The following is a 13,712-nucleotide window of genomic DNA, read 5'->3' on the forward strand; positions in this document are numbered from 1 at the left end:
TGGGGGTGATGTCCCATTGTGGTTTTTATTTGCATTTCTCTAATGATTACTGTCAATGTGCATCTTTTCATATTGGTCTATTGGTAATCTGTATGTCCGCTGGAGAAATGTCTATTCATGTCCTCAGTCCATTTTTTTTTATTGGGTTCCTTGTGTTTTTTGGTATTGGGTTATATGAGTTCTTTATAAATTTTAGATATGAACACCTTATGAGATGTATCATTGGCAAATATCTTCTCCCATTCAGTAGAATGTCTTTTAATTTTGTTGATGGTTTTCTTTGTTGTGCAAAAACTTTTTAGTTTGATGTAGTCCCATTTGTTCATTTTTTTCTTTTGTTTCCCTTGCCCAAGGAAATCTATTAGTAAAAATATTACTAAGGGTAATGTTTGTGAGTTTACTTCCTGTGTTTTCTTCTTTTATGGTTTTGGGTCTTACATTTAAGTCTTTAATCCATTTTGAGTTTGTTCTTGTATATGGCATAAGAAGATGGTCCAGTTTTATTTTTTTTGGTCCAGTTTTCCCAGCACCATTTATTGAAGAGACTGTCTTTACCACATTGTATATATAGCTTTGCCTCCTTTGTCATAGATTAAATCACCATGTTGGTATATGTTAAATTCTGGGCTCTGTATTCTGTTCCATTGATCCATGTGTCTGTTTTTATGCTAGCACCATGCTGTTTTGGTTATTATAGCTTTGTAGTATAGTTTGATATCAGGTAGCATGATACCTCCAATTTTGTTCTTCTTTCTCAGGATTGCTGCAGCTTTTCGGAATCATTTGAGGTTCCACATAAATTTTAAAATTATTTGTTCTAGTTCTGGGAAGAATACCATTGGTAATTTGATAGAGATTACATTGAATCTATAGATTGTTTTGGGTAGTATGGACATTTAAAGGATGTTAATTCTTTTTATCCATGAGCATGGTATAGACTTCCACTTATTTGTATCTTCTCCAATTTCTTTCTTTGGTGTCTTATAGTATTCTGAGTACAGGTCTTTTACCTCGTTGGTTAAATTTATTCCTAAATTTGCTTTTTTCTTTTCTTTTCTTTTTCTTTTTTTCTGATGAATTGTAAATGACATTGTTTTCTTAATTACTCTTTCTGATAGTCGTTGTTGGTGTATAAAAAGGCAACCAATTTCTGACTATTAATTTTGTATCCTGTTACTTTCCTGAATTAATTTATCAGTTCTAATAGTTTTTTGATGGAATTTTTAGGATTCTCTCTATATAATATTGTCATCTCCAAGTAACAACAGTTTCACTTCTTTCTTTCCAATTTGGATGCCTTTTATTTCTTCTTCTTGTCTGACTGCTGTGGCTAGGACTTCTAATACTATGTTGAGTAAAGTGGTGAAAGTGGACATCCTTGTCTTATTCCTGATCTTAAAGAGAATGCTTTTAGCATTTCCCCATTGAGTATGATATTATCTCTGTGTTTGTTGTATATGGCCATTATTATGTTGAGGTATGGTCCCTCTATTCCCAGTTTGCTGAGAGGTTTTATCATAAGTGGATGCTGGATTTTGTCAAACACTTTTTCTGCATTTATTGATATGATGTCATTTCTATCTTTCATTTTCTTCATGTGGTGTATCATGTTCATCGATTTGCAGATATTGAACCAAACTTGCATCCCAGGTATAAATCCCATTTGTTCATGGTACATGATCTTTCTAATGTATTGCTGAATTAGATTTGCTAATATTTTGTCCAGGATGCTTGCATCTATGTTCATCAGGGATATTGGCCTAAAATTTTCTTTTTTGTGGTATCACCTGGTTTTGGGATAGGGATAATTGTGGCCTCATAAAATGAGCTTGGGAAATTCCACTTGAAATTTTTGGAATAGTTTGAGAAGGATAGGTGTTAATTCTTCTTTGAATGGTTGGTAAATTCACCTGTGAAGACATTCGTTCCAGGACTTTTGGTTGTTGGGAGTTTTTTGATTACCAATTTGATTTAGTTTGTAATAGTCTGTTGGTTTAGATTTTCTTTTCCTACTTGATTCAGTCTTGGAAGATTGTTATGTTTCTAGGAATTTATCCATTTCTTCCAGATTGTCCAATTTGTTGGCAAATTATTGTCCATTTGTTTCTCATAGTATTTTCTTATAATCCCTTATATTTCTGTGGTGTCAGTTATCATTTCTCCTATTTTATCCTGATTTTATTTATTTGGGTCCTCTCTCTTTTTTCTTTGATGAGTTGATGAAGGGTTTATCAATTTTGTTTATCTTTTCAAAGAACCAGCTCTTGGTTTCATTGATCTTTTGTATTTTTTTTTTAGACTATTTCATTCATATCCACTCTGATCTTTATTATTTCCTTCCTTTTACACACTTTGGGCTTTGTTTGCTCTTCTTTTTCTAGTTCCTATAAGTGTAAGGTTAGATTGTTTATTTCAGACTTTTCTTGTTTCTTGAAGTAGATTTGCATCGCTATGAATTTGCCTCATAGTATGCTTTCACTGTGTCCCATAAATTATGGGTCATTGTGTTTTTTGTCTTCCTTCGTCTCAAAGTGTCTTTTGATTTCTTCCTTGATTTCATTGTTAAGCCACTTATTATTTAGCAGCATGTGTTTAGCAGCAGGTTTTTTAGGTTTCATGTGTTTGTGTGTTTTTAAGTTTCTCTCTTGTAATTGATTTCTAGTTTCATACTATTGTGGTCAGAGAAAACACTTGATATGATTTCAATCTTCTTAACATTATTGAGACTTGTTTTGTGCCCCAACATGTGGTCTATCTTGGAAAATGTTCCATGTACACTTGAAAAGAAGGTATATTCTGCTACTTTGGGATGAAATGCTCTAAAAATATCAACTAAATCCATGTGGCCTAATGTGTCATTTAATGCTGCTGTTTCCTTGTTGATTTTCTGTCCATTGGTGTCAATGGGGTGTTGAAGTCCCCTACTTTGGTTTTGTTACTGTCAATCTCTGCCTTTAAGTCTGTAAGCATTTGCTTTATATATTTAGGCGCTCCTATGTTGGGTGCATAGATGTTTACTAGGGTTATGTCCTCATGTTGGATTGATCCCTTTATCCTTATGTAATGTCCTTCTTTGTCTCTTATTATAGTCTTCGTTTTAAAATTTAAGCTAAATATTTGTCCAAGCTAAATATTGCTACCCTAGTTCTTTTCTTGTTTCCATTTACATGAAATGTCTTTTTCCATCCCTGTGCTTTCAGTCCATGAGTGTCTTTCGATCTGAGATGCATCTCTTGTAGACAGCATATGCATGGGTCTTGTTTACTTATCCATTCAGCTACCCTGTGTCTTTTGATTGGAGCACTTAATCCATTTACATTTAAGTAATTATTGATAGATACATAGTTATTGACATTTTATTATTTATATTTATGTTTTCCCTTCACCCTTCTGCTAAAAGAAATTCCTTTAATATTACTTGTAATACTAGTTTGGTGGTGGTGAATTCCTTTAACTTATTCTTGTCTGGGAAGCTCTTTATCTCTCCTTCATTTTTAAATGATAGCCTTTCTCGGTAGAGTACCCTTGGTTGTAAGTTATTTTGTGCCCATCCCTTCTTACCCGCAAAGTTTTTGTTGAGAAATAAACTGACAATCTTATGGGAGCTCCCTTATAAGTAACTAGTTGTCTTTCTCTTGCTGCTTTTAGGGTTTTTTGTTTGTCTTTAACCTTTGCCATTTTAATTGTAATGTGTCTTAATGTGGGCCTGTTTGGGTTCATCTTGTTTGATACTCTGTACTTCCTAGGCTTGTGTTCATTTCCTTCTCCAGGTTAGTAAAGTTTTCACTCATTATTTCTTCAAATAGGTTCTCAAATCTTTGCTTTCTCTCTTTTCTTTCTTGTACCCCTATGATGCAAATGTTGTTACACTTGGTGTTCTCCCAGAGGTCCCTTAAATTATCCTCATTTAAAAAAAAAATTTATATATCTGCTGTTCTGTTTGGGTGTTTTTTCCTATGTTGTCTTCCAAATTGCTGAATCAGTTCTCTGCTGTTATCACCCATTGAGGTCACCACTTGTGGGGCTAATTGGGTAGTACTCTGCTGTGTTCTGAAGCCTGTCTCTGGGTATGTTGGTTCTGGGTCTCTTGGGAGGGGTTCCAGTTTAGGCCTAGGTCAGCTGCTGCCTGTGACTGGCTCAGGACTACCTGGTAGGAGCTACAGCAATTTGTGGTTCATTGCTGACTGTGCTGAACCTGGGCATGGGAGAAGCCACTCCGCAAACTGAGGATGGCTGCCACCACCATTGGGCCTGCTGTAGTTCAACATAAAGCCCAGGACATCCCAAGGCCTGCTGTCACCTGCCAGCTGCCCATAAGGCTTAGCCACTAATAGAGCCTCATGGAGTATATGAGTCCAGTGAGGCAGGCTTTCAGGGAGTCCCCAGGATGGGACAACTGGTGTTCACCAGATTAATATAGATTCTGGTTTGGCAACAGTGCTGAGCCCGGAGCTACTTAGCAAAAGACTCAGAGCACACTGAGGCCAGATGGTGCCTGCCTGGGGACTGTCAACCTCAAGAGTTGTCCAAGAAAGATTGTAGCATGGGCTGTGGCTAGCTGCTGGCTGCAAAATTCCTCCAGTTGCACGCAAATTGAGGCCAGATGTTTGCTGCTGAAAGAGCTTCATGGAGTGTGTATGGTGTGTCTGGTTGCTGGTCAGGGAAAGTGCCTCAGGCAGTGTGCAAGCTGGGTGGGGCAAGGTCCCAGAGAATCACCAGGCCAGTGTAGATTAAGATTTGGCCACGTGGGCGGGAGGGCTCAACACAAGAAATATGGCACCCACCTGCTGCCTACAGGAGAGGAGAATTCTACACAAGGAAAACAGCAACTGTCCCTCCTGTCCTCGCCCTGAAGCCACATAATTCAGTCTTTCCCTGTATGTTTCTTTACCTCCTGGGTCACTGTCCCTCTTCTGGGACGCAGGGTGAGTGCCTGTGAGCAATTGAGTCTGTGCACGGGCCCTTTAAGAGGACGTCTGGGTCTCCAGGAGCTTTCTATCTCACCCAAACTGGTGGAACCCCCACTGTTTTTCTCAGATGTTGTGGAGGCTCTACTTCCTGGCACTGGTATTCTAGGTAGTGGAGCCTGGTGTGGGGCTAGGGTCCTTCTCTCATGGGTGGGGGAACCTCTCCGACCGAGATATATCTCTCCCAATTCTTAACTGCCACATGCAAGTGTGGGGCTGGCTGTTGTGCATCACCACCCCTCCTACCAGTCTCAATGTGGCTTCTACTTTATATCCTTCATTATAGGACTTCTGTTCAGTTAGTCTTCAGATGAATCTCCAGGTTGATTTTTCTACAATTTAGTTTTAATTTTAACATGGTTGTGGGAGGAGGCAAGAATGTGATTTATCTACTCCACTATCTTGCCCCCTCCTTAATGTCTTTAAGTGTGCTTCTTCAATATGATTTTTGATGCTCAATTGTATTTCAATGGGTAGATACATCTTAGTTTATTTAGTCATCCTCCATCTTTTAGATAATAGAATTGTTCCAAACTTTTCACCATATAAATAATGTATTTATGGTCATCTTTGAAACTGAATCTCTTTGTTCTTTTTGAATGTCCTTGACAAATTGCTCAGGATATAAATAGTACTGGAAGTAATACTGTTGTGCTAAATGATGTATTCATTTTTAGGGTTTCTGATGAAAGTTGCATAATTGTCACCCAGAAAAAAATGTACTAATAACTTTACCTATTTTTCTAATCCTTGCCAATACTGAGCACTATTATTTTAAAATATTCTTGCTAAAAGAATATGTGAAATCTGATATATTAAGTTATAATTATTTTATCTAGTAAATCTTATGGAGCGTCTACTATAGGCTAGGGATTTTGCTTGCCATTGAAGATGCAATGATAAGGAGAAACAAATCCAGTTCCCTGTCTTCACGGAGCTTAGAGTCTAGTGATGGAGATCAATATTGAGTAAAGAATCCTACAAATACGTGTATGCTTAAAACTGTAATAATTACAAATAGAAGAGGTTCAAGGCACACTGAAATAGCGTAAAGGGGAAATTGGCCAAGTTAAGAGAAGTTGGAGGTTAAGAGCTTCCCTAAGGAAGTGATGGTTGAGCTGAATTCTGAAGAAAGGGCAGGAGTTAATTAGGTGAACAGGTGGTGAAGCATTCCGGCTGAGTGCTTACTATAAGAAAAGATAAGGGTCAAGCTTTACGTGGTCATGTCAACATTTGGGCTTTTGTTCTACGAGCAATAAGTCACTAAAGAGTTTTAAATAAGAAAATGAAATGATTGATTTTACTTTGAAAAGAAAGCTCTGGTACTGAGGTAAAGCACAGACCTACATGGGGGCCACAGTGAATTTGGGAAAAGCAGTTAGAGAGATATTGCAGTAGTCCTGGCAAAAAATAGTAGTAGGTTGGACTATGGATATAATGATGAAGATAAAGACATAAGAACAACAGTTAGAATTGGGTGGTAGATTAGAAATGGGAGATGAAAGTAAGGTATCAAGGATGATGCCAAGATTTCTAGAAAAGATAAGGTTTGAAGAAGGAGAATGATGATTTCAGTTTGCTATATATGATGCCATTGAATTTGTTTTGAGATTTTAAAGTGAAGATTATTTCCAGGAGGTTACAGCCCCTTGTCAAATGCTAATTAAGGTTTGAGTAAAGTGAAGACTAAAAAATGCTCATTATATTTATTGGTGTATAAGTTATTGTAACTCCAGAAGAGGTTTTCAGTGGAGTGATGAGGGCAGAACCCAAATTAAAATAAGTCAATAAATGAGTCAGTGGTGGAAATGTCGACAAGAACTGCAGAGAAATATCTTGAAACATTTGATTATGAATGGGGAGGTGAGAGAAAGGAAATTAAGATAAGAGCTAGATCAAAGGAATGGGTTTTTTAAAATAATATGGAAGATAATTTTCGTATGTTTAATATATTAAAAGCTGATAAGAAAGATCCAGTGAAAAATGAGAAATTTAATGTGTAAGACAGAAAAAAATATTTTTAAATAAAGTTTTTAGGAAAGTGGGGGAAAATAGGAACCACAACACAGGTGATAGGAGGAAAATACCTACATTTGTATAGGAGTTACTATGCGTTTTCTCTGTCAAGTAGAATGCAAGGTCATCTTTGTGGGGAGGAAGGAAACGGGAAGTGTTTGGAGGTTAGAGGAGAGTGAAAACATTTGAAAAAGGCAATTCAAAGAGGAAGAAAATGAGTTTGCCAAGGTAGTATAGGAAGATTGTCAAGGTGCAAAGCTTATTTAAGATTGATATCTGTGAATTTATAGTGATACATTATGGGGAAAGGTGGGTGACCTCCTTTGACAGAACTTGGCCACCTGGTTCAAACACAGAGAAAATGGCTGTTGATTTTATCCAAAGCTGAAGTTCTGCTAAACACAAACTATTAAAATATAAGGGAGATTAGGGCTTAGGTAAAAATGTTATTGAAAACAGTAGACTGTGGAATCTAAACTACAGAAGGAAATAAGTGAAAGAAGAGGAAGAGTTGATGGTCCAGGCAAAACTAGGGGTAGGGATGCTCAATGGGACAGAAATCCAAATAAAGTCAAAGAACGGTCATAGTAGAAACTGAACTGTAAATTATGTCATGGGGGGTGCATAAACAAATAATTTTAGATGAAGAGTGTTTATAGATGATCACAAGATATGACCATTGCAATTGGTGGCTGAGTTCGAGTGAGGAAAATATCACTGGAAATGAGATCAAGAAACTAAGGAGCTGAGATGTTGTATTGATCATCCATGTGGACCTTGTAATAACCCAGCATTATGGAATGGCTTGGAGTAGAAAGGAAAACTAGGAGTCAGGTGCCAAAGTGTATCATAAATTAAGTGAGGGGGAATAACCTGAAAGAACATAGGTTTTTAAAGAGAGTCGAGGAATAATAGTCTGGAAGCAGCAATGGGGAGCCTGGCATACCTATTCCAATTCTGACTAGGTGCTACGAAGGATGTGGGAAAATAAACATTCCCCAAATGAAAAGTGTCATTCCCTGTAAAACGATAGTTTCAGAGAACTAGGTTGAAGGGTTCAAGAGATTGGGGAGATCTAGGAGGCTAAATCAGAGGCAAGGAGGTATGTACATTATAGGGACAATGTTGAGAATAGATGCCTCAGAGTCTTAGATTTTGGATAATGACTGATGACATGAAGTAAAGGGAAATTGCTTGCCTTAGACTTCTAAGACATAAAGGATGAAACACATGGTGGATTCAAATTCAGTGGTGTCTGTGATAAGAGTGAGCACTGAACCTTCAGTACACTGAAGATCATGGTTACTCATCAGAACTTTTTGTCTTCTTCCCACTGGTCTATATTCTCTTTATATTTCTTCTGCAAACCACTGATTCATTGTTTTGCTAATTTCATGTTTGTATATTTCTCCCTCTTGCTAATTTGAAGGGTTCTTTATATAGTGAAAATATTGGTTCCTTTTACAACAAAGTAATAAATTTTAACTTTTAATTTTAGGACATTTTTAATATTAAAAATTTTTAAAGGTATATGCAACAAAGTTTATCAGTTTTTATCTTTATGGTTTCTGCTGTTGCTATGCAATAATTTTTATAAGTAAAATTTCTCTTACTGTTTATTAACTTCTTTATCTATTGATATATTTTCTTTTATTCTTCCTCAACATCCCAACGGTTCACATTTTATATGTATTTTTATAGTTGTTTTTCTTGCACTGTGATTAGGTGTGATGTGATGTTTACCTGTATCACAATCACTGGTGTTATGGTCTGCAAGGAAATTTCTGATTCTCGCTCTTTAAGAGAGAAAATGGAAAAGGGACAGAAATAGAGATGATATTCTATCTTTGCACTTAGCTTCAACTGTCTTTGCTTAGCCCGGCTGATACAGAACATAACCCAAATATGCAAGTTGCTAATACAGTTTTTTGAAAGTAAAATAAATAGCCTATATTCAAATTTGCATATCTGCAGGAAGGTGCATAGAATATTATCATAAAGGTGAAAGAGCTTTTCTGCTATAACAGAAATATAGAAATGCAGTAGCTGGAAAGACATTAATTATTTCTCACTCAGGTTAGTCTCCTGAAGTGAGCATTCCAAGTGGTTAGGTGGTTTTGTAGCTTGAAGCCTAGAGGCTTATCCTATCTATGTGGTTGAAGCTTGGAGAAAAGGGAGAAGAAAACAAGAGGCCTAAGGCAAGCAATTTCCTTAAGCAAGGAGGTGGAAGAAATTGAACACTTCTGCTCATGTTGCATTGATAAGAATTGGGTCACCTGTCTAGACTTACGTAGCTATGAAGGAGGCTGAGAATGTAGTCTCTAGCTGGATTTTCCTATGTGCAGATAAAAGGAGAACTGATTTGAGGAATACAACAAGCAGTCTACCACATCTGGGAAAGTGGTATGAATCTATCTAAAAGATGAAGTGCAGAGTTCACTAAGAATTTCTCCTGAATAGAATTAAATGTTTTGCTTATTTTGAAAATTACTTTAAAAAAAAACCCACAAAATTAAAGGGAAATGTCTGCATCTAGAGAAAGGATTTAAAGTTCTATGTACTTATATTCCCTTTTACTCCCTAAAATTTCTCTTCAGATACACACTCAATGACAGAAACCTTGGCCGGATTGTCACAATAGCAGAGCCATTCAACACTGAACTACAGCTTTGGCAGGTATGAAGACAAAACCTCTGAACTTGTCTTAGAAGGAAAAAAATTAACTTTTCTAAAAGAGAAACAGTATTTTCTCTATTTCGATTACAGAAGACAAGAAGAAATAAATTATGGTATCTAATTAAATGTATAACTGTTTTTTTCCTAAACTGAAAAAAATTCAAACAAGCAAGAAACAAAGTCTAAAATCTGAGACAGGCAAGGCCCCCAGAGCTCAGAGGTCTGCATGAGATCATGCAGGTCACCACCAATGCATGAACAGTATATCTCCCCTTTCCTGGTAAATGTTACCCTGGAGTAAGTTGGACAAGATGTCATTCCTTTCAGAATTCATAGTTTTGGAATTTCAAAACTAAACCCAAATCTTTTAGGTTTCAAATATCTCAATTCCCAGAGGAAAAAAAATGTATATTAACGTTGGACACATTGTATGAATTTTCAATATCTGTGTAATTAGAAATTGGAATGCTAACATTCTTCTCTGTGGTAAGAAACATAATAATTCTTATTTTTGTAAATAGCAAATAATACTGTGGTTGAATTTTAGGGAGAGATTTGGAGGCAAGTGGGAGGACAGAATCAAGTTTAACAGTTTTGGGGTTTTTGTTTGTTTGTTTGTTTGTTTTGAGTCCTTAATAAGAAAACTGAAAGTGCATTAAAATGCTTCAGGCCCCAAGAGTGAAAGGCTAAACAAAGCCATCATTCCATAGATTTTCCAGGGACCACCCTGGGGAATGCACAGAAAATAGAGAAACCAGCAGACGCAGGAATGGGCATATCAGCTGTTCCTCTGCTGCCCTCTTTCCCCAATATGTCAGAGCCTCCTTTGGCTTGACGTGTTGCCAAAAGCCTTGGGTGCTAATGGCTAATCTGAGAGATGGGCTCAATCTAAATGATGCATCAAGAGATGTATCTTAATGTTGAGTAGTGATACTGAACTTCCAGGTAAGAAGGAAACAAATCCAGTTTTGTAAGTGAAATTCTTGAAGAATAATTGAGCTTAATATGACTTTCTTATTTATTTCCCTTTCTTTTATAGATAGAGAACTTTTTCAAAAAATATCCAGAAGCTGGAGCAGGAGAAAAACCTAGGGAGCAAGTACTGGAAACAGTGAAAAACAATATCGAGTGGCTAAAACAAAACAGAGAGACTATAAGAGAATGGTTTCTTGATTTACCTAAAAATAATTAATATGTTCAAATATCATATTTTAACTTTGTAAATCTATTGTTTCTGTTATTAGTCATTTGGTGGCCTAATTTATAAGCACTGTGGAGGGAATCTTATACGCAGATACTGCTTTTGCCGAGCAATACGTTTTATGTCTTACAAAGCTTTAAAATTGTTTGTCTTTGTTTATGAAGGAAGATACTAATAGAGTAGTTAATGTACTCAGGGATTTCTTCTAAGTGTACTTCATAGGAGATTCTTTACAAACGGAAGAGAATTCAATAGCCATTTTAATGTCTTTAAATACCATTCTTTGTATCTTAAATCTGTGAAAATAGAACAATTTGGTGTTAGCTTTACATTTTTAGCACCAAAGAAACACCACTAATCTTTTATCTTTATTGATTTTTAACATTTAAATACCAGTATTTGAGGGATCAATATTACCATCTTAATCTTTATTTTACTATTCAGAATTACACAGATCTAACAACATTTTATTCACATATGTCTTATTCCTTTAAATCCTACCAAAATAACTGGGCTTAAATTTTACTCAAGGATTGCATGAATTAGCCAAAAAAATGCTGACTGTTGCCATTGCTTTTATAAAATCAACAAGAGAACTCTCCTCTCCTTTTTAAAATAAATCTGAATGATTACCTTGAAAAAATATATATTGTTTTTCAGTGTCACTTTACTCTTGAATAATAACTGCAATATTCCCCAAATAATTTATCATGATGCAAATATGATTCAAACCCTACCTTTTTCATGCTCAGTACTCTGTCAACTTGTTCCATTCCCTACAAAGCTCCTCAAATATTCTGTGAAATTAGAGGGAAGATAATGCTCAACTTTGTTCCATGGATTTTAGAGGGAAAAGGCTAAATAATTGGCAACTGGTCAAGAAAAAGCGAAGCCTGATTATTCTATATAACTAAATGGAATTAGAATTTAGCTTCAAACTAACCTAGAAATCTAAGTGTGAAAATGAGGAAACACATGGATGTCTCCAGCATGACTCTGCATATCTGAAGATGTATCTTCTTATAGTAACATTTATGTATAAACCCCTACCCTAATCCATACAGAATAGCACGGATCAAATTTATATTCGTGACTTGATTATGTTTAATATGGTACTTGATGGCTAGTAGATTCACAATTTAAATCCAGTAAGCAGAAAAGACGGTAAATTACTATGTTCCAGTCTGCTATATCTAGAAAATCTAAATTTATTTGGAACCTTCAGACGTATAAGATAATTTAAGACTGGCTTGATGATAATTGAAGCACATAAAAACAATAAAAATCTTAGCTTTCATTTTATTTACATAATAATGTGTCCTAATCAAGTTCTCTCAAACTTTGTGAACTTTCTTATTGCTGTCTCTTAATTATCATTGCTCAATCCACACGCTGGCAAATTCAAATGTAGATTGGGAAGAAATAAAATGATAAAAAGAAGAAATTTCCAGACCAAAACTTTAAAAATATTATTTAAAATTACTTTAGAAGAAATACATTAGCACCACAAATCATCAGAATAACTCCACTATACTCATGGGGATTTACACTCTAACTTCTGATTGATCACAGTCAAAACCAGCACTTGAAGTCTACATATTGTTTCAAGTGTACAAATAAGGAAAGGGGATGGTTTATCCTTCTGCCGTATGTAGTAAATGAAGTTTATAAAGAAAAATGTAAGTTTGAGGGAGACGATAAGTAAAACGGATTCCAACCTGTCTACAGGTCATTCTGTTTCATTCTGTTTTAAGCACTAAAATTGAGAATGAGCAGGTTAGTTCTCTTTACCCCACATGAATAAGAGCTGTGCGCACTTTGTCATAATGTAATTCCACTAGCCCATCAGGCCCTTATCAAACGGTATCTGGTTTTTAAAAGGCTGATGACCAATAGATAGGCTTCTGCCAAGCACAGTATACTACTGTACTGACTAGGTCTTGTCACAATTTTCACAGGGGGAAAAAATTAGTACGTTGTTTCCAAAATTAAGCCAAAGTAAAAATCATCAACTTTAAAAATGTAACTGGAAGGAATCATCAAGATCATGTAGCAAGAAGTGGGGCCAGTGTTACTACCTTCCCTCTAGGTAGCTTACTCCTGTATTTCAGATCATTACTATGCACCCACATAAATATAAACCAGAAGTTTCAATAATAAGCCATGAGTGCAAAAGTGGTGGTGAGGCAGGTCTGGCAAGCAGAGATATACAGCTGGATTGAAGGCAACGGTATTCCTCCAGGTTGTGCTCCATGGTGGTGACGTGTTAGTCCAAAAACACATAAAATGAGGTGGGAACAAAAATCTAGAACAGTAGTTCTCAAAGGAGATTAGGGATAAGAAGGGAACAGAAGGAAAGGGAGTAGAATTACCAATGGAGCTTTCCAAAACATTGCTAAATAACAATAATAATAGCCAACACTTTTTATTTACCAAATACTATTCTAAACACTAGCACTCCACATGCATTCATTTTTATATTTAAACTTTATAAAAACCCCATGAGGTGGTACTGTTAACATCCCTATTTTACAGATGGAGAAACTGAGACAGAAAAGTTTCAAACTTGCCCAAGGCCAAAAAAGCCGTACATGGCACCAGCAAGGATTTGAATCTAGGCAGTTTAGCACCAGAACCTATATTCTTAACCACTGTGATAGAGTAGAAGCACACTCTTTAAAATTAGAGGGACCCAGGTTTGAATTTCAGCTACTTGCTAGTCCAGTGCCCTTAATGTCTCTATTGTTCAATTTATTTGTCTATAAAGTGGGGATAAAAATAGTAACTGCTTCAATGGGATGTTGTGAAAATTAAATGCAAAAATGCATGCAAAGTATGCATGTAATATAGGG

General features: G+C 36.0%; 1 protein-coding gene across 1 annotated transcript in view; it reads left to right on the plus strand.

Moving 5' to 3' along the window:
• Positions 1-13,251, plus strand: part of ENPEP (glutamyl aminopeptidase) — a 97,944-nt gene extending 84,693 nt beyond the window's left edge. The window contains exons 19-20 of the mRNA XM_081051031.1: positions 9,581-9,659; positions 10,699-13,251. Of these exons, the coding sequence (XP_080907157.1) occupies positions 9,581-9,659; positions 10,699-10,851 (232 nt within the window). The 3' untranslated portion in view covers positions 10,852-13,251. The remainder of the gene's footprint in view (positions 1-9,580; positions 9,660-10,698) is intronic.
• Positions 13,252-13,712: the final 461 nt, after the last annotated feature.

The sequence above is a fragment of the Rhinolophus hipposideros genome (genome assembly GCF_964194185.1).
Source record: "Rhinolophus hipposideros genome assembly, chromosome: 1".
Classification (NCBI taxonomy): Eukaryota; Metazoa; Chordata; class Mammalia; order Chiroptera; family Rhinolophidae; genus Rhinolophus; species Rhinolophus hipposideros.